The 27,280-nt window shown below is 35.9% G+C and overlaps 1 protein-coding gene across 1 annotated transcript in view; it reads left to right on the top strand.

The window, feature by feature from the left end:
- Nucleotides 1–1,115: 1,115 nt before the first annotated feature.
- Nucleotides 1,116–27,280, top strand: part of LOC149792618 (cadherin-23-like) — a 90,223-nt gene continuing 64,058 nt past the window's right edge. Inside the window, exons 1-10 of the mRNA XM_089969593.1 lie at nt 1,116–1,305; nt 4,285–4,531; nt 11,035–11,239; nt 12,115–12,202; nt 13,987–14,234; nt 14,633–14,753; nt 19,577–19,822; nt 20,553–20,677; nt 21,878–21,974; nt 23,166–23,303. Of these exons, the coding sequence (XP_089825719.1) occupies nt 1,116–1,305; nt 4,285–4,531; nt 11,035–11,239; nt 12,115–12,202; nt 13,987–14,234; nt 14,633–14,753; nt 19,577–19,822; nt 20,553–20,677; nt 21,878–21,974; nt 23,166–23,303 (1,705 nt within the window). The remainder of the gene's footprint in view (nt 1,306–4,284; nt 4,532–11,034; nt 11,240–12,114; nt 12,203–13,986; nt 14,235–14,632; nt 14,754–19,576; nt 19,823–20,552; nt 20,678–21,877; nt 21,975–23,165; nt 23,304–27,280) is intronic.

Genomic DNA, 27,280 nt, shown 5'->3' with positions numbered 1-27,280 from the left:
ACTGGAACTGGAACTGACGAAATTTCTACTGATACTCCATTAAACAGTGCAATGGAAAAGGGGGGATCCAGTGTCCCCTAAATTAAATTAAATAAAATTCAAATTAAATATAACTAAACTAAATAATATAGCAATTATACTATTAAAAATATTCCATACAACCATAAAAAGCGGCAACCGGGGATTGACAAAAATGGAGGGAACGAACTTTGGTGTTTTGTCAATAAATATGAACGGGATTAATAAAGAAAAAATCCTGAATTTAGTAATGGATTAAACTATGATATCTTGCTAATACAAGAAACGCATAATGGTTTTACCAAAGAAATTATATCCTTATGCGAGGAAAAGTTAAATGGGATAATAATAACTAATAACTATATCGGAAATGATCTGAAGGGGGGGGGGGCAACTTTGATTAAAAAAAATAAAAGTGTGATTAATTGGGAAAGGAAAGATGAAGGGCCTTTTTCAAACGGAGATGACTACATGTTGTAATAGAGGGAACACATTTAGTCAATATTTACATGCCAGTGAATAAATACAAAAAACAAGAATTTATAGAAACATTATCAAAATATCTTGAAAAGTATACAACAGAAAACGTCATTTTAGGAGGAGACTTCAACTGGGTGGGAGATTTAATTGATAGAACAGAAATGTTAACAACTAATGACTTAAGGTTTAAGCCAGAAATAGAATTTTTTTTAATAAACATAAATTTATAGATGTATATAGGAGATTAAATATGGTTCGACGTGAATTCACATATGAATATAAAATAAATAAAGGGAGTAGATTGGACAAATTCATGTGTACGAACTTTAACAAGAATATATACAAAGAAACAGGAATAGTGGATTTCCTAGTATCTGATCATAAATTAATATTGATTGAAATAGAGATAAAACACAGAAGCAAGTGGGGCAGAGGAACCTGGAAAATGAATAATAAAATACTAGAGGACCCAGAGTGTGTAAAAGAAATCAAAACAGAAATAAAAAATTTTATAGAGAAAGGGAATAAAGACATTATTAATTAATGGGATAAATTAAAAGCAATCTTTAAAAAAGATAGCAATAAAGTTCTCAAAAATTAGAACATGGAAATTAAAAATGGAAAAAGAGGCAATAGGAAGACAGTGGGAAAAGGAAAATACACCAGAACTGGAAAATAAACTAAAGAGAAAACTAAGTAAAATTTTGAAAGAAGAACAAAAAAGTAGAGAAATAAAAGCGGGAAAATTCACTGCAGTTTACCAGAAAGCGGAAGGACTCTACAAAAGAGAAGAACTTAGGCGAGGAGGTGAAAATGCATAGAAAGTATAAAAGAATGTAATGAAAGAATAACAGATAGGAATAAAATCATGGAGTATATAAAAAAACTTCTATACAAATCTATACCAATCTCAAGTAATAGAGGATAAAACAATAGATAATTATTTACGAGATATCGAATGCGAGATGATATCATCAGAACACAAGGACTTGTGTGATGATTTCATCTCGACAGAAGAAATAATGAACACAATCAAAATACTAACTAAAAGGACATCCTCTGGTGGAGATGGACTCAAAGCAGATTCTTTTCTCTTCTAAATTCAGATGCGAGTTGTCGCCCATCTTAGAATGGTTGTTTAACAATATTTTATTAAGAAATGAAACCACGATAAAAACTATGAGGGAGGGCATTATAAAATTGATATATAAGGGGAAGGGAGATAGGGAGGATCGAAAGAATTGGAAGCCCATCTCCATTCTAAACACAGATTATACAATTCTAAGTAAACTACTAGCAGAAAGAATCAGAAAGGGTATGGATAAAATAATAAATATTAACCAAACATGCGGGACAAAAGGAAGAGACATACAAAATAACATATTAAGTATTAGAACGATCATAGACTACATAAATGATAGTGGGTTAAAAGGTGCTATGGTACTTTTTGACCAGGAAAAAGCATTCGATAGATTGTAACACAACTACATACAAAAAGTACTTTAAAAAATTCGGTTTTGGAAACAATTTTCAAAATTGGACCAAAATCCTGTACAGTAAAATAACTTCAAGAGTACAGGTCAATGGATCGAACACTGGGCAATTCGACATTAAAAGATCGGTGAGGTTGGATGCCCACTATCGATATTATTATATGTAATAGCAATAGAAATTATAAGCAGGAAAATAAGACTGAATAAAAAGATACAAGGTATTAAAGTTCCAAACATAAAAGATGAAACAAAAATGCTTCAACACGCTGATGATTGCACGAACTTTATAAAAGACCCAGATTCCTTCAAATACTTAGAAAAGGAATTTGAAGAATTTGGTAAGGCCTCAGGGTCGAAAATCAATCGAGGAAAAACAGAAATTCTTAAAATAGGAACTTGGCGAGGCAAGCAATATGGTTTACCCGCACAGTCATCAGCAATAGTCATCCCTGAATTCAATATACAAACGGGATCCAGATTACCTGACTATTGCTTCATTTACACCACTGAATTATGGGCTATACTTGAATCACTACAATGGATCAAAGACAACCAAATACCTAAAGCAGTCATTATAAGCGATTCCCTAAGCGTTATCAAATCGATCCAAAATCGCAATACACACTCAAGGGAACAATCCCTCAACGAAGCATGCCAATTAATCGACTATATCACCACAGCACATCAATAAGTCGAGCTCATGTGAATACCGTCGCACATTGGAATCTCTGGCAACGAAACAGCAGACAAAATTGCACAAACCAATCTAGGAGATCAAAACTCTATCAAGTTTAACTATAGCTCTACAGAAGCACTAAGCTTCGCACAAACATATATAGACAAAAAATGGCAAGATTTTTGGAACTCCTCCACAAAAGGTAAAAAGCACAATGAAACCCCAAAAAACCGTAGATAGGAACATACAGCTACCCAAGGGTACCTATTTAGAACAGAAAACCATAAACAGGATAATAACTGGAAAACTAAACTAGCAAGCAGTTTTGGAAGGTTTATAGGACCCAAACCAGCCACCATTAACTGCTTTAACTGCCACACCACCAAAGATCTACACCACGTATTCAATATATGCCCAAAATATCAACCCGCTAGGAAAATAGTTATCAAAAGCCAAAAAGAGATTGGATCACCACACACATACCCAGAGTTACTTATGGGCTGTAATAAAAATAAACAATCAGCATATAAAAATATAAATAAATTCATAGACTCAGCAGGACTTAAGAAAAACATATAATTACTATCCCCACAAAACCAAAAGACCCAGTAACTAGCTAAATAAATTTAGAAGCCCCCACATAAAAACCCATAACATATCATTCAATTATATAAAAATATTAATAAATAATTCACTTACGAAGCACCTATCACAAACTAAGGAAACCGCAAAATTGGATGTCCTAGATGTCCTTAACGAACCGAGTAATCAGCTAGGACTCCGGTCCTAGATGTCCTTAACGAACCGTCTAATCGGCTAGGACTCCGGTCTCTTGCTAAATAAAGTATAAATAACATTCAATCTCCAAAAACATTAATAAATAAATAACTTAAAGAGGTAATATCTAAAAACTTATAAATAACATAACGTAGGAAGCGCACCCTAAACACTTAGACTAGTAATACCATAATAACCTTGAAAATCTCTCTTCGTACATGATTTCTACTAAGAATCTCTATAAACAGCATAGAACATCCCCCTTTTTAGAACATTTTGAAGAAGAAAAACAATTGAAACAAATAAACAAAAACAAACAAAAAAACAAAAACAAATAGAAAAGACAGGCAAATGTAACAAGAAACCATTCAACTGTAAGGGACCTTTATGGACCCACGGATTGAGGCCAAACTATCAGGGTTCCTTGAATCCATAAAATCCTGGGGGAGGTGGCACCATTCCCTTCCCCAGGAACAACTAGCAGGCTGCTGTGCAGTCAATAAAAAGTGGCACATGCACAATTGTGCGCACGCCACTATAATTAAACTCAACAACAACAAAACAAGATTGCTGCAGTTATTATTTTCGTCGTTACATATTAGAAAGTAATAGTGTCTTGTTTAGGACTTGCTTAATGTATTAATTCATTAAAATTAATTTTATTTCCTGCCTCTAATTACAAGATGTTGCAAATTCCACCAAACCTAATTTCCAGGAATGGAATAATTCGTTTTCAAAATGCACACCATATGCGTCTCTGTTAATGGTAAAATATTTGCATATAGATAATAAAGCAAAGTCTTTCTCTTCTTTACGATATGCATCTGTTAATTATTTAAGGTGCTGCACCTGTCTTTAACAACCTCAACACTGACGAAAGCAGAACCATCTCGATAGGAGAGACAACTACTGTGGGAACATGTGTATTCAATATTTCGGTATCAGATCCCGACAATGATACATTGACATTAACAATTCTCAACCAAAGCCCAAGGACAAAATTCAGCCTTTCAGAGAATTCTATTCTGACCATGGCAGAATTTGATTATGAGAATGTACGGGACAGAGCTTACACATTGCGAATAAGGTGCGTATATTAGATAGGTCGCAGAATCGAATGACTATTGTCTCTTTCCAGAAGAAGATTGCGGACTTATATCATCAATATAATGCACTCATTATGCGTTTTATATCAAAGTTCTGTTGTATAGATGGTTTACCTATTAATAAAACTATCATATATAAATGAAAGACAAATTGTAAAAATCACTGTTAAGTAATACAATCTGTTCAGACTCATTTGATGAGAGAATATGTTAGTACTTCAAAAAATCAGTGTCAATAGATTTTATAGAGGGAATTGTTTTGAAAATTTTAGAAATTCTGTAAAACTTCAGTTTTATATTACAATCTTTTCCCTGTCCCAGTGAAAGATGTTTCCTTAAAAAGATAAAACCAGCACGCAGCTGTTAATCATACACACACACACACACACACACACACACACACACACACACAAACATGCTTTTGTTTAATCTACACTTCATGCTCATACGAAAGGTTAAGTTTCACGGATTACATAGAAACGATATGGCAACATTGAAAATAATTTTGATGAGAGTACCACTAAAGCCTAAACTCTCAACCATTCTATCTAGAATACGGCTAAAATATTCAACACAAACGTTGTATGTATTTCTAGATACAGCAACAAAAGGCATCGAGGAGAAAAACCGTACAAACATCTAATATAATCCAACATACAAACACTGCTATGTTCTCCCATCTAGTTGTCACCCTTTCCAAAAACATTAAATTCAGACCTCACATCTTGCTGTCACTCTTACCGAAAATAATGAATTCAGACCTCCCATCCAGATGTCACCCTTTCCCTAAACATTGAATCCGGACCAGCCACCCAGCTGTCACCCTTTCTAAAAATTTCGAATTCAGACCTGATATTAGGCTGCCACGCTTTGCAAAAACAATGAATTCAGACCATACTACCGCCACCACAGCCACGACAACCACCTTCAGAAAACCTCAACATGGCATCTCGGAGACTGAAAGAAACATTTAATGATTATGCATACAGTTCAACCCCCGACAACTTCGAATGCCCTTGGTCCAGTCTAAAGTAGTTATATTCCACCTCTATGCCTCTCTCCTCATCCGTATTTGAGGCTGACATCGCATTCCACACACAAATACGTACTAAAAAGGAAACTCTTACCCACCCACCCCAAAAAGACTATTTCTAGAGATAGATGATATTTTTTTACCTGACAAGCTGAAATTGAATCATGTGTCCTTGTTCATTAACAAAAATGACTACATCGATGAGGCCAACAAGGCTAGACACACATCCAACAACAAAAAATACATTTAGCAATCTAAGTTGGACACTTACATTTATGAGTGAAGCAGGACACATTGTTGATACTCGCTTATCTGATTCATGCTGACACAAACCTCGACTTTCTACATGCTCCCTAAAATTCACAAAGCATTAAACCCTGGCTGCTCTGCACTCCTAAAAGAACCACATATGGTCGCTTACCACCGACCCACACATTTAAACGACCACATCATGAGTCCCCAAAATTTTGTACGCAAGCAAGACCATACAGATGTAAAGAACAAGGTCTAATCTGTAGATACATGTCAGAAGGTACTACTTTCAAGAGTTCATCAAAAGGAGTTACGTCAATCAAATATTAGAATGTCTGTGGGAAAAAACACAACAAGATACTTTAGGTCCCGACGTGTACGATCTGTGCTGCCCAATATGACTTCAGAAAAATAATGAGCAATGGAATATATATATATATATATATATATATATATATATATATATATATATATATATATATATATATATATATATATATATATATATATATATATAATCATTATCAACAACACCAACACTCTCCTGCCATGACAACTATGCAGACACTGCACAGTCCATCGAAATGCTCCCCACTGAGTCAAACTGCAGAAGGACTCATAATGAACGCGGTAAAACATTAAATATATGATTCTGGAGATGGAAACATACTGGCAAGTTTGATTTAAACTATAAGGTCTAGTAGAAAGTGTTCTGTTTAACCTATATTGCATCATGAGTCAGTTTTTTCGTTTAGTTTCTTCAGTCTCATTTCTAATCTATTAGTTCAGTTTATTATTATTATTATTATTATTATTATTAGTAGTAGTAGTAGTAGTAGTAGTAGTAGTAGTATTGTGATTGTGATGAATTATTATTATGCTCATTATTATAATTATTATTATTATTATTATTATTGTGATTATGATGAATTATTATTATTATTATTATTATTATTATTATTATTATTATTGTGATTATGATGAATTATTATTATTATTATTATTATTATTGTCATTATGATGAATTATTATTATTATTATTATTATTATTATTATTGTGATTATGATGATGAATAATTATTATTATTATTATTATTATTATTATTATTATTATTATTGTGATTATGATGAAATATTATTATTATTATTATTATTATTATTATTATTACTATAGCCTACCAGAACTTATTTTCATTACACTCATGTCTGTCACTCATAGCTTAAGATATAGCTGGGATGTAAAGACTAGAAGATAAAAATGTTCAGAGCTCTTGATGTCGCCCTTTGTGACCCAACTACATTGGAATGATACAAGTAAATGGCACACACTAAGCGGTGCAGAGCTAGTTTGCATTCGATACATATCACTTTGTAAAAGATGGTTGATCCCTTTATATATATATTACTTAATTCCTTAATTATTTTACTGTTTTAGTTGGTTTTGAACTGTTTAATATTTTTCTCTGGCTTGTTTTTCTGGGCCAAGTTCCAAATATTGTTTACTAGTGTCAATGCGTGTGCAAGCCTTGTGCGTGTTCTGTAATCTCCATTATGAAGAGATTGTCTCTAGCATAACTGTAGTTTCTATCATTTATTTTCTTCTTTGGTTGTTTTGTTTTGTTTGAATTTTTAAATTGAGTTTACATGCATGCATGCATACATACACACATACATACATACATACATATATACATACATACATACATACATACATACATACATACATACATACATACAGGGTCGGATTTGTAATCAAATGGTAGCGCGTTCCATTCTCGCCCAGGATAGCCTGTCCAGGCTGCCTCGACCTGTCTTTGAGAAAAGCACTTAGTTCCCATTTCATCGGCATGAGTGTTGAAAGTGCCGTTAAAACCCACAAAACGAACCAATGAGTCTATATCTGATTCATTTGTGAGAAGCGAATATTTCAGTCATATCCCCGGGGCCCCGAGTGGTCTAAAGCGCTCTCCGTTACGGATCACTGCCGTCTCACCTCTGTCTGCGTGGGTTCGAGTCTAGGATTTGGCCAATGTGGGTATGTGAGAAAACTTGCCAGTAGCTTCGCGTGGGTCGGTGGTTCTTTCCGGGGTTTTCCCGGGTTCTTCCTCCACCATTAATACTGGCCGCTATGCATAGCCTATCGTGTGCTGAAAAATGGCGTTAAAAAAAAAGAGAGAAAGAGAAAGAGTCAGTCATATCCTTGCCGTAGCAAGTTAATTAAAAACATTTTTGGGCACTCTTTCTTTTCGGGGAGTTTAGGCCTAATTCAAACGAAAAAAGAAGCATCTGTAGCCGTTCTTCAATACCGAAAAGAAAGGCATTGCGAATGGTCAGTTACTGTTTTGTATTTTGTACAGAGTTGACGATGGAGGCACTCACGTGAACGGCATTTTGAATATAAAAATTCAAAACGAGTTTGACGAAATCCCAGTTATCTCGGGGCCAGTATCAGCCACCGTACAAGAAAACCAACCTGCGGCTACCTTTTTGTATGGGTTATTTGATGTTACAGACGCCGACTTCGGAGATACCCTCAACTACACACTCTCGGGTTCGTATTTTTGTTACTGCGATCTCCTCAAGAAAAATCAGCTTTTCCTTATTTATTTAGTTGCTTAAAGCTTGGCTTTCAGATTTCATCGTTGTCATTGTATCAATAACTTTTCTTTTGTTCCAGAAGCAAAACTCCGTGCAAATTAAATTAATGTTTTTCATGCTTGCAAATTTTAGATGTGTCCCAAAAAATGTTGTGCGAGCGAGTGGAAACAGCAGCCTATAATTAATTTACTGAATACCAATTATGAACCTTGAATAATACATAATATCACATTATATGAAGCGAATGAACCAAAATTGTATACCTTTCCCTTTATAAATTGTAGAACTATAACAAAGACAGGACTGCTGATCAATGTATGATTGATATTCTCAGCTAGTTTGACCTAATGAATCCATGAAAAACAGTAATCAAAATATTACTTCCAAAAGTGGGAAATTCCGTTTCAAAAGTAATCTTTTTTTTCACTGACAGGAATGCATGCAAGTTTCTTCAAGATTGACTCCTCCACAGGTTTGGTGACGACATCCCAAGCCTTTGACTATGAAAGGGAGATTACTACGTTTGATGATTTGTTACTAACAGTCACTGACAAGGGAGGGAATTCAGCCAATGTTTCGCTGTTTATATCAGTTTCTGATGTGAATGAGTACACGCCTACCTTTAATCAGTCAACCTATTTCGTTTCAGTTGACGAGGACTCTCCTGAAGGTGCCTGGAAAGTTTTCGAAACAAATACGATTGTCATATTTTACATATTTCAAATGCAAAGCAGCATTAACGTATCGCATTCAATACTTTAAAAAAAAAAAAAACTTTTTCACCACTTCAATTATTATATGCTCATTTTTTCCCCGTTAACTTTACATTGTCAGAATCGTGCAGTATGACCCGATACTGAACCCGCGCGCCAATACACATATAGCATTCACGTGCATAAAGGAACTACTTTATATTGTAAACAAACACTGGACGCAGAAGCCAGCACTTTTGATTTGTAAACAAATCATGTACACTCGCGTAAGAGGCACTTTACGTTATGGTTGTTTAAATTTGATTGTGAATGAACTAAAGCAGATGTTTCGTGGACTGCCACATACCAGCTGTTTTTTGGCACATTCCGTGTTGATACAATGTTTCGGATTTAGGCTAGCTACAGTATACAACAGACGCAAGAAAATGTCCTTACAAATAACATACAAGTGACAAGTCATATACTGTCTTCTTTAGCTGGCGATAAGAATGGCAAAATAAAATATACTTACAGTTCTACATCTTGAATTTCCTCAAAATGTACTTTCTTAGTTATGCAAATCTGAATTACACGAGCCATGTCATAGGTTCTCAATCTTGATTACACATTTTGAAATTGTACTGTAATTTCGATGACAAGTGCAATTACATCCTCCTTACTGCACTCAAAATGAAATAAGCATTAAATTCCATAGAGTCTTTTTGATAATTGCAATTGAAAGACTTCATGTTTTTCCCACATTATGATTTCAAACATTCAATGGCAGAAAGAGAAACACATTTGCAGATGTCAACACGCGTCTCCCTAGCTTATTCAATTCCACGTATTTCATGTGGAATTGTCACATAAAAATCCAGTCCATGATCACAAAATTTCGTAGAATCGACAAAAATACCAAAATCTATTTATTCCATGTCAAATGGAAAAGTTGTTGCAATGCACATTCATTCACAATGTGACTCCAAATTTCAATTTTAACTAGACACGCCATTTTCTTTTGAAAGTTATGTCTAGCGCACAACTAAGTTCAAATTTATCTGGGCGGAGTTATGTGCGCAGTAATATTGTTGGTGTTGTGTAATAATGAATATGCGCTTGATTATATAGTTTGGAATACGGCATACATTCATTTACCTTTTTTCTTGTAGTGTATTTTTTATATAATTAAGCCTTAGGTAGAATAAAAAATGAGCATATAATAAAAAGGTAACTGCATTTGTATGGGAAAATATGAACTCGTTTTGTCGGATGGATATACTGCACTCCCAAGGTTGTGCAGTATCCCATCCAAAAAACTCGTTCATATTTTCCCATACAAATGCAGTAACCTATAAATACTGAATATGCTTTTACCACTTATTATAATGTATACAGTGTTACAACTAGTGTCCACAGTATATGAACTGCATACCACTGATCTTTCTATTGCACACTCTTTCATAATGGCATAATTATTAAAACTATAGACGTTTCTCAAGCTTCAGCCTGGTGTATATTACTTCAAAGTATTTCTTTTTATCTATTGAAGTACTTCACTGAGGAAATGAAGAGTAAATATAAAAAGCATTATATTCTATTAAGGTTTTCTAGCTGACAGACGTGATTTGATTCTACATTTCTGCTGACTTTCATGGATTAGTTCATATATATATAAAAAAAAGTCCTCCATTGCTCAAAATTCGATGTTCATTTATTTTATATTAGAGTCAGAAATATAACTTATGTAGTAGAAATAAGTCAATGGATTTACTTATTACCTTGGCGTATCATGTTATGTTTCCATAGATACAAGCGTCATTGAGTTCTTTGCAACAGACGGAGATTTTTCGCAGTCTCTTTCTTACTCGGTAAAATATGGCGATCCTTGGGGACTTTTTACCTTTGATAGGATCAAAACAAACCAGATAAACATCAACAAGTGCATTAATCTAGATTCACCAGACAACCACCCTCCTGCTTACGGCCTATTAGTAGTCGTTACAGATGACGGTAGTCCGGAGTTGACAGGAACGACATATGTGATGATCACAGTGAATAGGAAAAATGACAATGCCCCTGTGTTCGGAGCAACTTCTCCAAACAGCACTTTGACCGTAAGTTATTCCCCATACAACTACTATATAACCCACTGGTTTTTCCGGGTCCTTTTTCTCAGCGAAATTTGCTCTTTAAATTTCATAATGACGGCAACTAGACAGAGTTAGGATACCATAAAATTATAAACAAGACACTCGCTGCAGCCAGAACACATAAAATGAGATTTGACGAACTCTGGAATGCAATCAAACAAGGACGTTCATAAGGAAATAATAAATTATATACCAACAAACATCATTCTAAATACTGCAACACAGCGGTTGACTTTGTACTCTTAGCACGAACGGTTGCACACTACGTTGTATCTCTGGTAAATAAATGTAAAGACTTCTTGACGTAAAGTCTCTAGAAGATGTTATATACCTGTCCCCCCCCCCCGTACGATGGCTTGTGTTAAAAAGGACATGCACACTTAAAGATAAAATAAAATGTAGAAGAAAGTTACATTACAATAAAACCGATTAAAGTTGACTCCGCAATAATCGGTAATTTAATTTAAACGATTTCTCCTTGAGGTTTATAAAACAGAACTTTACTTAACATAACGTCAAAAACGCTGTAATAATCATTTCATTTGCAAAGCTGTCGTCGATAGACTAGCATGCTGTATTTACGAAATAACAAAAGATGATCACGTGTTTCCAGTTTCAAGTTAGAGAGATGCAGTTGACCATATAATATCTTTTTGAATGTAAATATACCAACTGGATATACGGTTTCAAAATGAAATAGAAAGCGGTTGTGTAAATAAATAAACAAATAAGTAAGGAGTATGTAGGCCCACTGGTTCATCGATGCTTAGAAATACAGCGTCAGAAGATTTCCATTTAGTGATACTTTCAATGAAATTTTGTTTTTCTTTAATAATTAGATTCCGGAAGATTCCACCATCTGGACAACAATTGCTAACGTGACAGCTTCTGATGCCGACTTCGATATTTTATCTTACAGAATTTTAGGTTTGTTAAAACCTGTAGAAGACCTCAGTCAAAATGTTAATAATTTTACTTCAAATAACAACGGACATCTTTTTTTTAATTTATTTCAAATCTGTTACCGTTTCATATGTAGAGGTTCTTATATGAGTGCTCATTTCATATGCAATTTATGAAACAAGTAGAATAAACCTTTCATGACCTTTGGCGAAAAAAAAATTTAAATTATTCTACGAGTTTCATAAAATTAATTTGAAATAAGCACAATGTAAGATAATATTTATCACATGACAAAAAATGCTAATTTTATTTGACCACAGAACAGTGTACAAAAATGACTTTTTGAATACTTTCGGATGCCTCAGTCTTTACGCCTTTCCATTGCTTAACAAGATGACGATATGTATGACGTCATGTGGTGTTATTACATATATTATCCATATAAAAAGTATGATATGGATATACGAATGTAAATAATATATGGTCACGTGATAAATAAGTAGTTATGTACCACTCTGCAAATCTCTGTGTGTGCGTGCGTACGTGTGTGTGTGTGTGTGTGTGTGTGTGCGTGTGTGTGCGTGTGTGTGTGGACGTTTTTAGATTATGCAGAAATTAAGAAATGCTCTTTACTTTCATTTAATTATTTTTTTGAATAACAAGCAAATGAAAACGTATGTTCTTATACATTGCTTCTTCTTTAAAATAATAACAAAAACTACTGAATGTATAAAACTATAACCAAGCCTTACATAATTCATTGATACAAATTGTTAATGTTAATGTAAATAAAGGATTACATACATACCTTGTATTTTTCAAACATAATCGTATATTACACGGTCTTGTAGTTTCTGCTAGAAACTGTCAAAACGTGACATAATTCGTAACATTATTACGTGGATTAAAAGCAGCTTCACGTGGAATAAAAGCAGCTTCACGTGGATTTAAAACAAATACACGTGGATTAAAAACAAATACACGTGAATTAAAAGGAGCTACACGTGGATTAAAAGGAGCTACACGTGGATTAAAAGGAGCTACACGTGGATTAAAAACAGCTACACGTGAATTAAAAGCAGCTACACATTGTTTCAAAGATTTGTGCTTAGTATAATTTGACTGTGAAGCATTGGTTTCTTAAAGTGAACTATTCCTCCTTTACCATCTTACAATGCATATATTTACCGTTTGGAGATACATTTGAATTTCGACATTTCTACTTTTGTCGTAAAGTATTATTCAGTTTCAGGTTAGTTTGCTTCATGCAGTTATGTTAAATCTGTTCATAATAAACAATTCGTATTGTTTCTGAGTAAATCCAAGTTGAATTTATTTTTTCGTGTTTATTTTGTCTTTTTTAGGAGATTATTATGATTTTAACACGCAGACTTCAGTGTTGTCGTTTCTGGAACTTGACGACATTGGATTCTCCATAACTTCTCATTTTCAAACTCAGAATCATCGAATTTCTTGTAAATTGTCTTCCAAATCTTTGAGCGAATACTAAGCCATTATTAACTAACTTGTCTCGTACCAGTACACATATTTTGCTAAGAAAATATTACTGTCATCGTCAAAATTAAAGGATCTATAAGAATACAAGCCAATGAAATCGCCTTATTTTAATATACAAGTATCAATTCAAATAGAAACTCTGATGGTTTTAATGATATTTACTGAAGTAATAGATGGATATCACACTATCGGTGTTTCTGTTAAATTCTCCTTCGCAAACTGTATAATTTCTTTCATGACCGTCTTGTATGCCACCAAACGCTGGAATTATTTGTCCTTTATTTGTTCAGGAGGAAACACGGACAATAGATTCGCTGTGAATCCAACATCTGGTGAAATAGTTTTGATGCAAAGTTTGGACTCAGAGAAAAGACTCTCTTACGAGCTCATCATCCAGGCTGTAGATAAAGGTTTTCCTCCGTTGACAGGGAGCACCACTGTCACAGTGTCTCTCATAGACGTAAACGACAACAAACCGATGTGCTTTCAAAGCATTTTCACCGCCAGTGTGAGCGAGTCAGCCACTGTTGGTGACACTGTAAGTGGCCAAAATCATTTTGTCGATAATTTATATAGCTTTTTTAATCAACGATCCTTTTCCTCCTTTAATAATTCATGTCATTTCTCTTATAAATTAGGTTACCAAATCTTTATAGCACGCTCTTTTATTGAATTTATCCATCATGAATCAAAAGGTTTGAAATGTCATTGAATTTATTATGACTATAAGTATCAAGAATCGAAAACAATTTTGATTTTTATTTAAAACAGTTGTTGTTTGATTGGGGAAGGGGAACACTTGAACTAACTTACCTAGTTGAATTCAACACAGCGAATTAAAAGTTATTTTAGATTTCGAAATCGCAGTGAGGTACATCTATATTTACATCATTTTTGTAACTCTCACTTTCAGAGCAAATTTTGTTTCCATTTCAGGTGATACATTGTAATTGTACGGATGCTGATATTGGTGACACATTAGCCTATGGCATTACTTTCGGCAACATCGGCGATGCTTTTAGTATTGACTATAATGGAAATATCTATGTCAACAACAGTAAGTATCGAATGTCTATCGCATGATAATTTCAGTTCATATTATCTGTTTACATTGATTGTACCATTTCCATGTGATACCATAAGTTAAAACGCCTTTTTCTAGAAATTTGAACGTGCGTTTATGGTCAGTAGTGTGTTATTCAGTGGCTGGTAGTCACTTTAACTTAACCGCTTACAGCATCATATGCAGTTTTCGCTACTGGACCAAAATCCAAACCTACATATTGAAGGATGTTGGAAGAATCTTCAAAAATCCTCCAGTGAGTGGAATACAGATAGAAGCATCGAATCACAAAAGAAATTTTTGTTAGCTCTATCGTTTATTTCCCAAAATTAAAATAAAAAGACAGTTGGATTGGTATTACAAAACCTTACGAGTTCCTCTCCTTAGAAAACAATATCTGACTTTCACGAGTAAATGCATTTGAAAGTCTTAGAAGCCAGCAATGGGAAATTATAAAATAGAATTATTGAAACATATCTTATGTGCTCATCATACTTTGTCCATTTCACGACTGACAAGCGTAGGAGGTTTTATTTTTAATTTGAATTGAAAGTACACATATTATTTCATTGTCTTTAGGCTACTGGAAATTTAAACACCTTTTGATTGCCTACTTCATTTCTGAAAGTAGTCGATCACGGTTCGAAGTCTTTCCCGAGTGTTTGGTAAGCTATAACAGATACTAACGCGTATGTGATGGCTACTCGTATATGATCAGTTTTGTAGTTGATGTACTAAATACATACTAAAGGGACTTAAATCGTGAAGCAAACGTAACTCTAGCTGGCCATACATTTACAATTTTATTAATATGTCTGATGTCAAAATTCCCATAAGTCAAAACTATAAACCGTCCTATCGTATAGCAGTAGTAATACGTGGCACTTGAAACCCAGAGATAACCATTGAGACCCACACAGGAAATTATATGTTAAGTGGGACCAAAGATTTAACATGGTTGGGGCACTTGAGACCCAAGACGTCACGACACTAGGAACAGTGCTACAAGAGTCTAACATCAACGGTGACTTAGTACCAGTGTTCGAATTGACCTCAATACGCGCTACTCTAGGTAGGCATGGAAAATCCTATGTTAATGAGCTATGTTAACATGGGAATGGCACTTGAGTCACACTTGACTGACAAGAGGGTTTGTTGGGTCAAAAGGGTTGATGGGGTCAAAATGGAATGGGAAAGGATTTTAAAGGTTAAGTTGAAAACACGCAAACAAAAGCACAAAGACACGAAGACAAAAAACACACACATATTTTTGGCAAGAGTGAAAGAGTGTTTTCGAGGCATGTGAGGGGCCCTTATAAGTGCCGTTGGGAGTTCCATTTCCTCCAGTTCTTCCACCATTTCCTCATTTTGTCCAGAAACTATGCTTTCTTCTTTCCATCCTCAAGAATATAGTCAGGAATCCCGTCAGTATGACCTATGGCTCAAAACGTTTCCTGGACCTTGATGTAGATCTCATTCATTCTTTGGAAATCGTGTTATTTCCTCTTATCCCTCCTTTACTTTTCTCCTTATACAATACAGTCTTCAGCTTCTTGTTTCCCTCTTCCATGCCTTTTTAATCAGGTTCTTAGCTCGTTGGAGAGCAGACGCTTACCTTCATACTCTTCTTAATATCTACCAATGATCCTCTACTCGCTCGAGTAGCTAGATCAGCTGTCCAATGTCCACCAGGATGTCTACTGTTTCTTGTAACTTTTATGTCATCTTATTCACTTGTCTGATCGACGACTGGAGACAGATATTGGATTGTAGAAGCTTGCGCACATTCGGGCATGTGCGTCTGGTTCATGCCCACACTGCAGGCTATTTAATTTATCGTACAGGAGTGAACTAGAGCCACACTGCCCTGCGCCTTTATGCATACAAAGTGTTTATTTAAATGTGTCGAATAAGGAGCAATGAAGTTCCAATTGACATTGTCAGAATGCATGATGAGTGGTAATCGACACCACACATGCACTCATCGTGGTGCAGTCTCTGTATTCATACCTCACTGAAGACGCCACCCTGCTTCCGTGCGTATAGGCTTTTCGGGGCATTTGGTTACTAGGCGAGTGGGAATCGGCCCACATACTCGTTTTTCTAAGTCCGAGCAGGAAATAAAAAAACCGTTGGGTATTTGTTCTTTTGACAAACTCATGGACTGGACAGTATGAGCTTTAGTTGTATTGAGCCCTTACCACAACTAAGTCCTACTTCTTCTCCTGCTACTGTGAAAGCTTGGTAGTGGTCACTGGAGTTAAGCATATCTCAGAGGTAGTCATTGTAGAGATAGTAATAGCTGCATTGGAGTGCTTGGCTCGAGATGGTCTCTTTCTCTTGGGTCGAGGTAAAGATGCCCGAAACATTTGTCTCAGATGCTTTAACTATATCAAAATGTCTTGTAGCACACACAACCTTCGGTTTTCACTGTCATTTTTCGGTCCTGTTCCTTCGCACTTTCTCTTCTCTTCTCATTTTCGTCTTTCCTCTTCCTGCTGCTGTTCCATCACATTGGCTTGTTTTTCTTCTTTTTGCTGTTTAAAAATGTCTCCAATTCTTCCTTCTGTCTTTGTTTAAAATGTTCTACCCAAGGTAACAAGGTAGAAGGTGGTGAAGGTACTATTGCAGGTATAAATTCTTGTGAGGACGAAAGAAAATCCACTAAATTAAAATCATCCTCTTCTGGAAGTATAGCCGTGGCTTTTGTAACCGTCATGCCATCACTCCTCGTTTGCACCACAGGCGCACCCCAATACATCGTCTTCCTATTTTCAACCATACTAAAGCTATATTGCATCGATTCATTGCGCACGAACGCTGGCGCACCTATATATACTGCATGTGTCGTCACGCGGTGATCTCTACTGATTGGGAGAGAGACTCCCCGCTGTGCCTGAATATTGTAACACCCTTTTGGATTGCTGAAACATGTCAGTCCGTTTCGATCCGATCTTTGACTGTTCTCACTATAAAGCTGTATAGAATGTTGACATTAGGAGTCTTTTGTTGACCATCCACACTCACATTAGGGATGCTGCTCAACACAAACTATCTGATGTGTGTGAAATCATCGTGGGCTATCACAAGATGACTGACACGTTTATTAGGAAGAGAAGAATTTATGTGGATAGGCAAGGCTGTCTGCTGTGAGACGAAGTTTGAAAAAGAGAAGATTGGTGAGTGCAGCGTATGTTAACTAGCATTGGTTAACAAGCCCCAAATGCCCTTTTCAGGGTCCATCACATTCTTCGATACGCTACTCCTTCACTCTTGCCAAAAATGTGCTTTTATCTCTCTGTATGTATGTGCTTTTATCTCTCTGTATAGCTCAAGTGTCATCCCCATGTTAAACCTACGGTTTCATTTAACTTCGGATTTTCCATACCTAAGTAGAGCGTATTGAGGTCAACTTGAACACTGCTACTGAGTCCTCGCCCCATTGCGGTCAGCCACTTGTAACACTGTTCCCAGTGTCGTGACGTCTTGGGTCTCAAGTGCCCCAACCATGTTAAACCTATGAACCTATTTAACATAGGATTTCCAGTTTCGGTCTCAATTTTCATTTCTTGTTCTCAAGTGTCACATAGTACTACTGATAGCATTATTTGAAATGTATAATCTGAAAATGTTAAATCTTAAAGAGTATCTCGTTTTCAAAGCCCTGAACGTTAGCGTATAAAATCTGCAAGATGGAATGTTCGTAATGTCATTTCATCAGGTCTATGTATTTCCTACAAGCTGTAAAATTCATGTACATAAACATGAAACATATATGCATACAAAATGGATGCCGTTTATCTTAGTTTCAATTTCTGAACGATTACAAGCTTAGTATAGTTAGTTGGGGGGGGGGGTCGTAATATTTAATCTTCGTGTCGTACCGGCAAATGACATCACTGAAGTTTCACATGTTTGCAGCTACATTAAGTTGGTCACGTTTGTCGTAATAAAAGCATGTAACGGGAAGACGTTTCCGCTGAAGTTTCACATTTTTTCAGCTACAGTATGTTGATCACGTTTGTCGTAATAAAAGCATGTAACGGGAAGACGTTTCCGCTGAAGTTTTACATTTATCCAGCTACAGTAAGTTGGTCACGTTTGTCGTAATAAAAGCATGTAACGGGAAGACGTTTCCGCTGAAGTTTCACATTTTTCCAGCTACAGTATGTTGGTCACGTTTGTCGTAATAAAAGCATGTAACGGGAAGACGTTTCCGCTGAAGTTTTACATTTATCCAGCTTCAGTAAGTTGGTCACGTTTGTCGTAATAAAAGCATGTAACGGGAAGACGTTTCCGCTGAAGTTTCACATTTTTCCAGCTACAGTATGTTGGTCACGTTTGTCGTAATAAAAGCATGTAACGGGAAGACGTTTCCGCTGAAGTTTCACATTTTTCCAGCTACAGTATGTTGGTCACGTTTGTCGTAATAAAAGCATGTAACGGGAAGACGTTTCCGCTGAAGTTTTACATTTATCCAGCTTCAGTAAGTTGGTCACGTTTGTCGTAATAAAAGCATGTAACGGGAAGACGTTTCCTAGATCTTTATTCAGTTGCAATACGTCAGACATTTTAGATTGAGATAAGATAAAGTACATTTGTTAGAGAATCTACGTGATTAAATGAAATATTTAGAATTCGTACAAATACTCGAGAGCTTACATCTTTTTGAACTAAATATACACCAATTACCATTCAGACCTAGTACTACTTTAAGACAGTAGAGTGCTCAGTATTATTATTATTATTGTTATTATTATTATTATGATGATTATTATTATTATTATTATTATTATTATTATTATTTGGTATTTTAGCTCTCGATTATGATTCTGGTATCAGGAGTTACTCACTGGCTGTGGAAGTGGATGATGGCGACAATTCAGCATCGGTTTTGATAATCATATTTATGACACCTGTCAACGAGCACGCGCCCATTTTCTCTGGACCTGCAAATATATCTCTTCCAGAGGAAACTAATGCGGGAACCAGTCTATTGTTTTATACGGCTACAGATGAGGACGCCTATCCACATAATGTCACTTCCTATCGAGTAGAATCAGGTACAATTTATTAACAGAGATTGAAGATATCCTCAATATAAGTCATGAAAAAATGTATTAGATCAGTTAAAAACTCTCTACCCATTGCTATATATGTATATTGACATATGGATTTCATATATTCAGTTACCAATCTGTGTAACTTTAAGACGTTTCATTTTGTTATATGCAAATGTGTGTGTGTACGCGTGTATTTAATTTTTTTGTGTGTTTTAATAGATACTCTGCCGGTCATCGACAAATCATTGTTAAACAAAAGTACGATTGACTTGAAATTTTGAGATCCATTGTTTCAGAAGCTATCGAAAACAATTACATTCAACGATCAGCTTTCTCTACTTTGCTCAAAAAATATTTAAATTTCTTTTGCGTGGATATAACTTTAGCTTAGAATGATAGAACCTCAATCTACATCGTGTATTCCTGAAACTGTTTATATTTTGTATGACCTGGGATAAAGATTGTAATATTCCGAGTTTGATGTTAAGACTGAGTTTAGAATCTATCCCAACCTTTCAAAAGCAACTTTGTTAATGTAAAGTCCTTTGTTGTTGACTGATAAGTCCCAAGCTTGAACTAGAGTTACACTGGATTACGCGATGCAAGCCAACCTTTTTCTCCTAATGTTTTGGACATCGCTTTAGTATGTGAAACATCGCGTTTCTTAAACTATACAACTACATTAAAACTGTCTGTTCATACTGCAAACATTTTTGAATTTTCATTACAGGAAATGATAGAGAGCTTTTTGCAGTAAACAGGTTAACAGGGGAGTTATTTCTGGTCAGATCACTAGACTTAGATATCTCACTGTATGTGTTGTCAATAGTAGCGGAAGACGGAGGAGGACTAGAGGTAAGAAATATACTGTCCAAAAAAAGGTACGTCTCATTCTAAAGGATCAAGACCCACAAGTGTGTATTCTCGCAGAAATATTAACGTCATATTAGGATAGTTGACGAGTCTTGACGTAGGATTTGTATGTTACAAGGCTTTTGGTAGATTTGTCAGCATTTCTAATAATACATATGCTTTATTAGGACATAATTACGGACACAACAATTATATGGATTACATATCTTTATTGTATTAATATAATTAACATGTTGGTCATAACATGTTATTTTAATATAATTAACATGTTGGTCATAACATGTTATTTTAATATAATTAACCAGTTGGTCATAACATGTTATTTTAATATAATTAACATGTTGGTCATAACATGTTATTTTAATATAATTAACCAGTTGGTCATAACATGTTATTTTAATATAATTAACATGTTGGTCATAACATGTTATTTTAATATAATTTACCAGTTGGTCATAACATGTTATTTTAATATAATTAACCAGTTGGTCATAACATGTTATTTTAATATAATTAACCAGTTGGTCATAACATGTTATTTTAATATAATTAACCAGTTGGTCATAACATGTTATTTTAATATAATTAACATGTTGGTCATAACATGTTATTTTAATATAATTAACATGTTGTTCGTAGCAAATGTTAATGTAGTAGTATAATTTATCGGTTGGTCATAGCATATGTTTCACATGCAAAGTATATCTAACAATTAGCTGCTCTGATTACGAAAAATCCGTCTTGAATACCAAACTCTAATGTTAATATGTTCCGCCGTCAACATTGTGTCCAAATAAATTATGTATTTGTCTAGAACCTTTCGATCGAACGCAAGTATCTGTAAACATGTTGATTGAAATGTATCGAGAATGAGACTGGTTTATTTACAACATTGTTACTAGCGGCTGACTTGGCCAAAGGGCCAAAGTTAGATTCATGGCCTCTCATGTAGTTTGTGGCACGACGTCTTTCGTATGATATCGTCCCGAAAATGCATGCTGGTTGTAGACTTTACAAACACGTATTTAACCCATTTTGATTGTTCAACGATTAGGCTTTGCACATTAGAATATTGAGACGATGCAATATTATACACAACTTATTATTATTATTATTATTATCATTATTATTATTATCATTATTATTATTATTATTATTATTATTATTATTATTATTATTAAGAGTACAGGAACAGTGACAATATCTGTCGTGGATGCAAATGACCAAGAACCGTCATGTTGTGTTTCCCTGCACACACTCTCAGTCGCTGAAGATACAGGTATAATTTTAAGTTACTTTTTCAAATGGACATACTACTTTGCATGTGTGTCTCTACATAAGGTAATAAACCTAGGGGAGGTTTACGTATCCGCTTGTAGCTTAGATGTTAGGAATTAATGGTTGATTATGTGGAGCCGCTGTTGGACGGATACGTCTGACAAGAAGTAATTAACCAGTGTCATAATGTACAGTATACACGAGACTTTATAATAGCATGCATTAGTTTCGTAAAATGGAGCCTCCATCATTTTTCATCATAAGAAATTCTCTGGGCGTTTTAATATAAAGTTGTTTAAAGTTTGATATATGAATAATTCTTTTATTAGGTGTTGAGGTTGTGTTTTACGGAGCATGGCGTAAAGAACAAATCTTGGGTTTAGAAAGGCTTTTAGATAGGTCATTCAAACGTGAATCAAAGAAACCCGTGCAAATGTGAAATAGAATTTTGTGATGTATGGTCATTACGTGGTAAGAGGAATATTTTTAATATTTGCACGTGTAAGAACCCTTCAGCTGACAGCGATTTCGAAATCATATTCGATAGCCATGGTTTCTTTGATGTTTATTTCCTTCATAGAAACCTTTAGCACATACAGAACAAATTCTAGTGCAGAAGCGTTGCGTGATGTTGCGGTTACACGATTTATGAGGATGTGTGTCAGTTGCGACCAATAAAATCGCTTCACATAGCTTTCTGATACATTCGTTAGTCACCAGTCTTTTCTAATTTTAGGTCATACTGAGTTATTGTGAACTAATACGAAAATAGGTGAAGCATTTTGTGTGAGCATATTAAATAATCAGATTGGTCGAGTACCACCCCCACCCCCGGGCTGATTTGACGGCACGCACAAATATGCACTTCTTGATAAAAACTTTCCTGGCGAATATATGCTCTGTATATGATTTATGCAAAATTGAATAACTTTCTGGGTATGTGCCTGGGGTTTCGACAAATTAGTTTACATACAATAAATTGCCGATTTTCTGCGAGCTTACTTTACCGATCGAATTCGATTAGAGGACATTTTACTTACGGATAATATTTTGCTACATCAATTTGGATTTAAATAACTTAATAACGCGTGAAAATATTGTCTCACTTAAGATAAGCATACTTGATTATCGAAACCTTTATGCCGTTAACAAGGACAGCGTACAGTAATATGTAAACATTTTCATGTTTCAGTGGTTTGGTCCACATTAATATCTGACCTGTGCTGTAGTGACGAGGACCCGAAAACTGTCTTGTATGTGTTGACCCAGATTCCAGCCGGAAGTGACTTTAAAATCAACACAAATGGGCCTGCATCACTTCAGCTTCAGAGTGAGTCTCGATAATTTGATAATTACGTTTTTCGATGTTTCAGGTGATCAAAGGCCACATATCGGATTTAATTTTTTTTTTCTTCTGAAGAAGTGATGCACTCGTTCGCTGTTTGTGAGTTTGGTATTCTAGCATTGACCATTAAGGAAAGCTCGGTGAACAGTAAAACTCGCACAAACCCTTCTTTGTTTAATCAATCAGGAATTTTGCATGCACATGCAAATTCTTTTCATGGATTTACATAAGAATTATTCTATCAGCATTAGACAGATCTGTTGTTTTTCTGTCACCAACTACTTTAGCAAGAAAACTCAAATGGTTCAACGGATATAAGACATTTTTGTGCAAATAAGGAATATTAGCTATAAAAATCACACCAACATCACTGGTATGTGAAACTGTAAGTTTATTATTTATTAAATATGACGTCGTAATACGACTGCATTATCAATAGAAACTTTTTACATCTGGGCATTGCTCGGTGATGCTTCACACATGTACGTGAAAACCAGGCCTTCTCATATTTATCACACCTAGGTCCGTTGATATGCTATACATGATTTTGGCATTAATGTACGGATTTGGGAAGAAAACAAAAATTACCTCTTTCTCACAAACCTTTTACAAGCAAACTATAATTGACTGAGTCATTCTTCTGTTGCAATAGGTCAATGATAAAGAAAACTACAGCATTACATCACAAAACGGCTTACCTACACAGGAAGACAATAAAATTAAAGAGTCATGGGGGAGGAGTAGTGAATGGTGCCACCCTAGCGACAATGGGAATTAGCATTACAGAATCCCTTGGGCCACTCTAGCGACAAGAGAAATTTAACATGGAGAAAAACCCTGGGCCACTCTAGCGACAAGGAGAATTTAACATGGAGAAAACCCCTGGGCCACTTTAGCGACAATGGGAAATTAACATGAGAATATATTTTGGGTCTGTTGAGCGACAAGGGAAATTTAACATGGGAGAAAAAAATCAATTCTAGGGACAAGGGGAATTTAACATGGGATTGTTTTTTTTAAAAAAATTAAAAAAAATAAAATAAAATAAAAATAAAAAAGGGGGTAGGCAATTGAAAGTCTATCTCTTTTCGAGAGATGTGGGTGGCCCTGAAAAGGGCCTTTGGGTTTATATATGCCCTTAACATGAAGGGCATCTGTGACTTCTTCTTGTCCTTAGGCTTCGTCTCACTGTAGGACCGTAAATCAGGACTCTTTTGAGGCATCCTTGCCTCTCCACGTAAATCCTACGTATCCATAGGTTGATGGCGGTCCTATGGACAACTGTCCATTCGGATCGGACATACATCGGTATGTCCGTCCTGAACATCATTGTTGACACAAGGGTGGAAGATTCAACGTCAGTCCACATGCTGAGGCGACGAGAACAGGTAAATCAATGCAGTGAACTGCGCTTATTTATAGGTAGAGGAAGGATTGAAACGGATTGAGTTCATTGACCAATCCAAACACGCGTTACAAAATTCAGTCAGCTCGCATCCAATCCGAAGAGAACAGTCTGTGACGTCACGTGGTCTATATAGATTCGCTAGTGCCTGTGCGCTATCAATCCATGCGACAGTTATTCAACATGACGGAAACTCAGAAAACGATCCATTGGGGTGCACCAGCAGTGGAGACCACCCAAGGGAACCCGAACTTACTTTCAGAAGAGGTGAACTGGGATTTTGTGGATTTTCTTATCTCGCAAGAATTTGTTCCGGAACCTTCGTTACTTTCATTACCACACGTGGAGAATTTTAGACAGAGACAGAAAGAAGAATTGGAGAAATTTATACGACGACAAAAGGAAGCGGAACAAGCTTTTCTTTTACAGCAACAACAGCAAGAAGAGGTAAGAAAGAAACAACAAGAAGAAGAAGAAGCAGCAGGAAAGAAACAAGAGGGTGAAAATCAAACGGTCACGGTACTGTTAGACATTTTAGCGGACTTAAGAAGTCTGAAACAAATGTATCAGACTTCTTTATCACGACCGAAGAGAATACGACCTTCCCGAGCTAAACATGCCAACCCTGTGACTAAGCCTACCGTACCACCCTTAGTGATTTCAACCCAATCATCATCATCAGAAGTAGGCCTCGGCCGTGGCAAAGGCTTAAGGCAGTTAAAGTTGATTGCTTAAACTCACCCCTACACCAAAAACCAAAGGCCCTTTTCAGGGCCACCCACTTCTCTCGAAAAGAGATAGACTTTCAATTGCCAATAACTAAAAAAAAAAAATAAAAAAAAAAAAAACCATTTGACCCCCTAGTACGTGTATATGAGTGCGTGAGTGTAGCTTCTTATTTAAAATCAAAACTCAAAGACACTTACCTTTTTATACCTAATTTATTCTTTTATCAATAGTTACAATCCAATTCACAATTCACAACAGAGTCCTTTAAAAAGTTCATAGACTTCTTCTGTTTCTTTGTTTACTCTCTCTGTTTTTTTCAATTTCTTCACCGTCAAAGTCTTTTCCTCCTCTTCCTCCTCACTTTCTTTCCTTCTTCTTTTCTTCTCCTGTTTCTTTTTCTTTGCCTCTTGTAAATAGAATTGTCTACTTTCTTCCTCTTCTTCTTCCTCTCCAGAATCCCTCTCTTCTTGCTCCTCTTGTTTCTTAGGGCAATCTGGAGACCAATGTCCTTTTTCTTGACAATAATAACAGGTATCTTGACTTTTGTCTTTTCTAACCCCTTTTTTTCTATTTTGACGGTCTGGACACTCTGAAGACCAATGCCCTTTCTTCTGACAGATATAGCAAGTATCTTCACTTTTATCTCGAAAGGAAGGAGAGTAGTCCGTCGGCTGGTCTGAAGAGAATTTTCTAATGACCCCTCGCAAAGCTCTGATGAAACGTTCCATCTGGGTAGTCTCTTCCATCGTTGTGTTCGGTTTGAGAGTGAAATGAATAGTGAAAGGACAAGACAAACACCCTTTTATATACGCTGGTCTGCCAGGACTATAAATTAGTCCATGGTGTTTAAACTTGAGTCATTTGACGTTTTTCACTCAAGATGAAACGATCCAATTCATTTGAGAAGAAAGAAGAAGAAAGTAAGAGGCAGAAACGTGATCTATCGCCTCGTACCAGAGCTGAAGTCTTGGCACAAATTCATGCCAGTGATTTTGAAGAGGACATGAGTGAACCAGAATCCAAACCCTCTAAACAAAGTTCACCACCCTTAGTTAACCCTGAAAAATACTATTCCATTCGAGAGACCGAAAAGCGCTCCTCTAGAAAATTTAGAACCACGGCTTACAAATACACGGTGAAGTTTAAAGATTTCAAGTCCGAAGTACCGTTGGAGAAAGCAGAAGGGTTCATCACCGGGGTGTGGGATTCTTTACTCACCACACTCAAGCGACAATATCAACCCAAAGAAGACGATCGCTTGAGACTTTCCATACAACACGACGGCTTGAAGTCCCCTGTCTGGATCGAGTTTAGCAGCCCTGCAGAATTGACCGCTTCCAAAGTCATGGACAAAATTCAACACGTACAACAATCCAATGACCAGTTTGACATCACCGATGGAAAAGCCACACTGGACATGACCCACGTCTCTCCTCCTCAAGGGACTGGACGCAAAAAGATGTTATTGGTGGACGAGCTTCGCAGCACCAAAACAAGTCTCGTCCGAATTCACAACCCTCAAGACCAGATGTGTTTAGCCAGGGCCATCGTGGTGGGACGAACCTATGCTAACAAGAATGACACGGTAGAATGGAAAAGAACCTGGAAAACTATTCAACGATCCGACCGAGCCAAACAACGAAGTGAAGCAGAACTCCTGTTGCAACAAGCCGGCCTGTCCACAGACACACCCTGTGGCATTCCTGAAATGCAAACATTGCAAGATGTCCTAGCTCCACGATACACCTTGAAAGTGCACCCTCAAGAAATGCGTGGGCCTCTGTTGTTTCGAGGGAAAGACTTTAAGAATGGAAAATACATTCATGTC

This window comes from Sinohyriopsis cumingii, chromosome 9 (assembly GCF_028554795.1).
Source record: "Sinohyriopsis cumingii isolate HCF-2022 chromosome 9, ASM2855479v2, whole genome shotgun sequence".
Taxonomy (NCBI): Eukaryota; Metazoa; Mollusca; class Bivalvia; order Unionida; family Unionidae; genus Sinohyriopsis; species Sinohyriopsis cumingii.
Note: the sequence above shows the minus strand (reverse complement) of the source record. Positions and strands in the feature narration are given on the sequence as shown.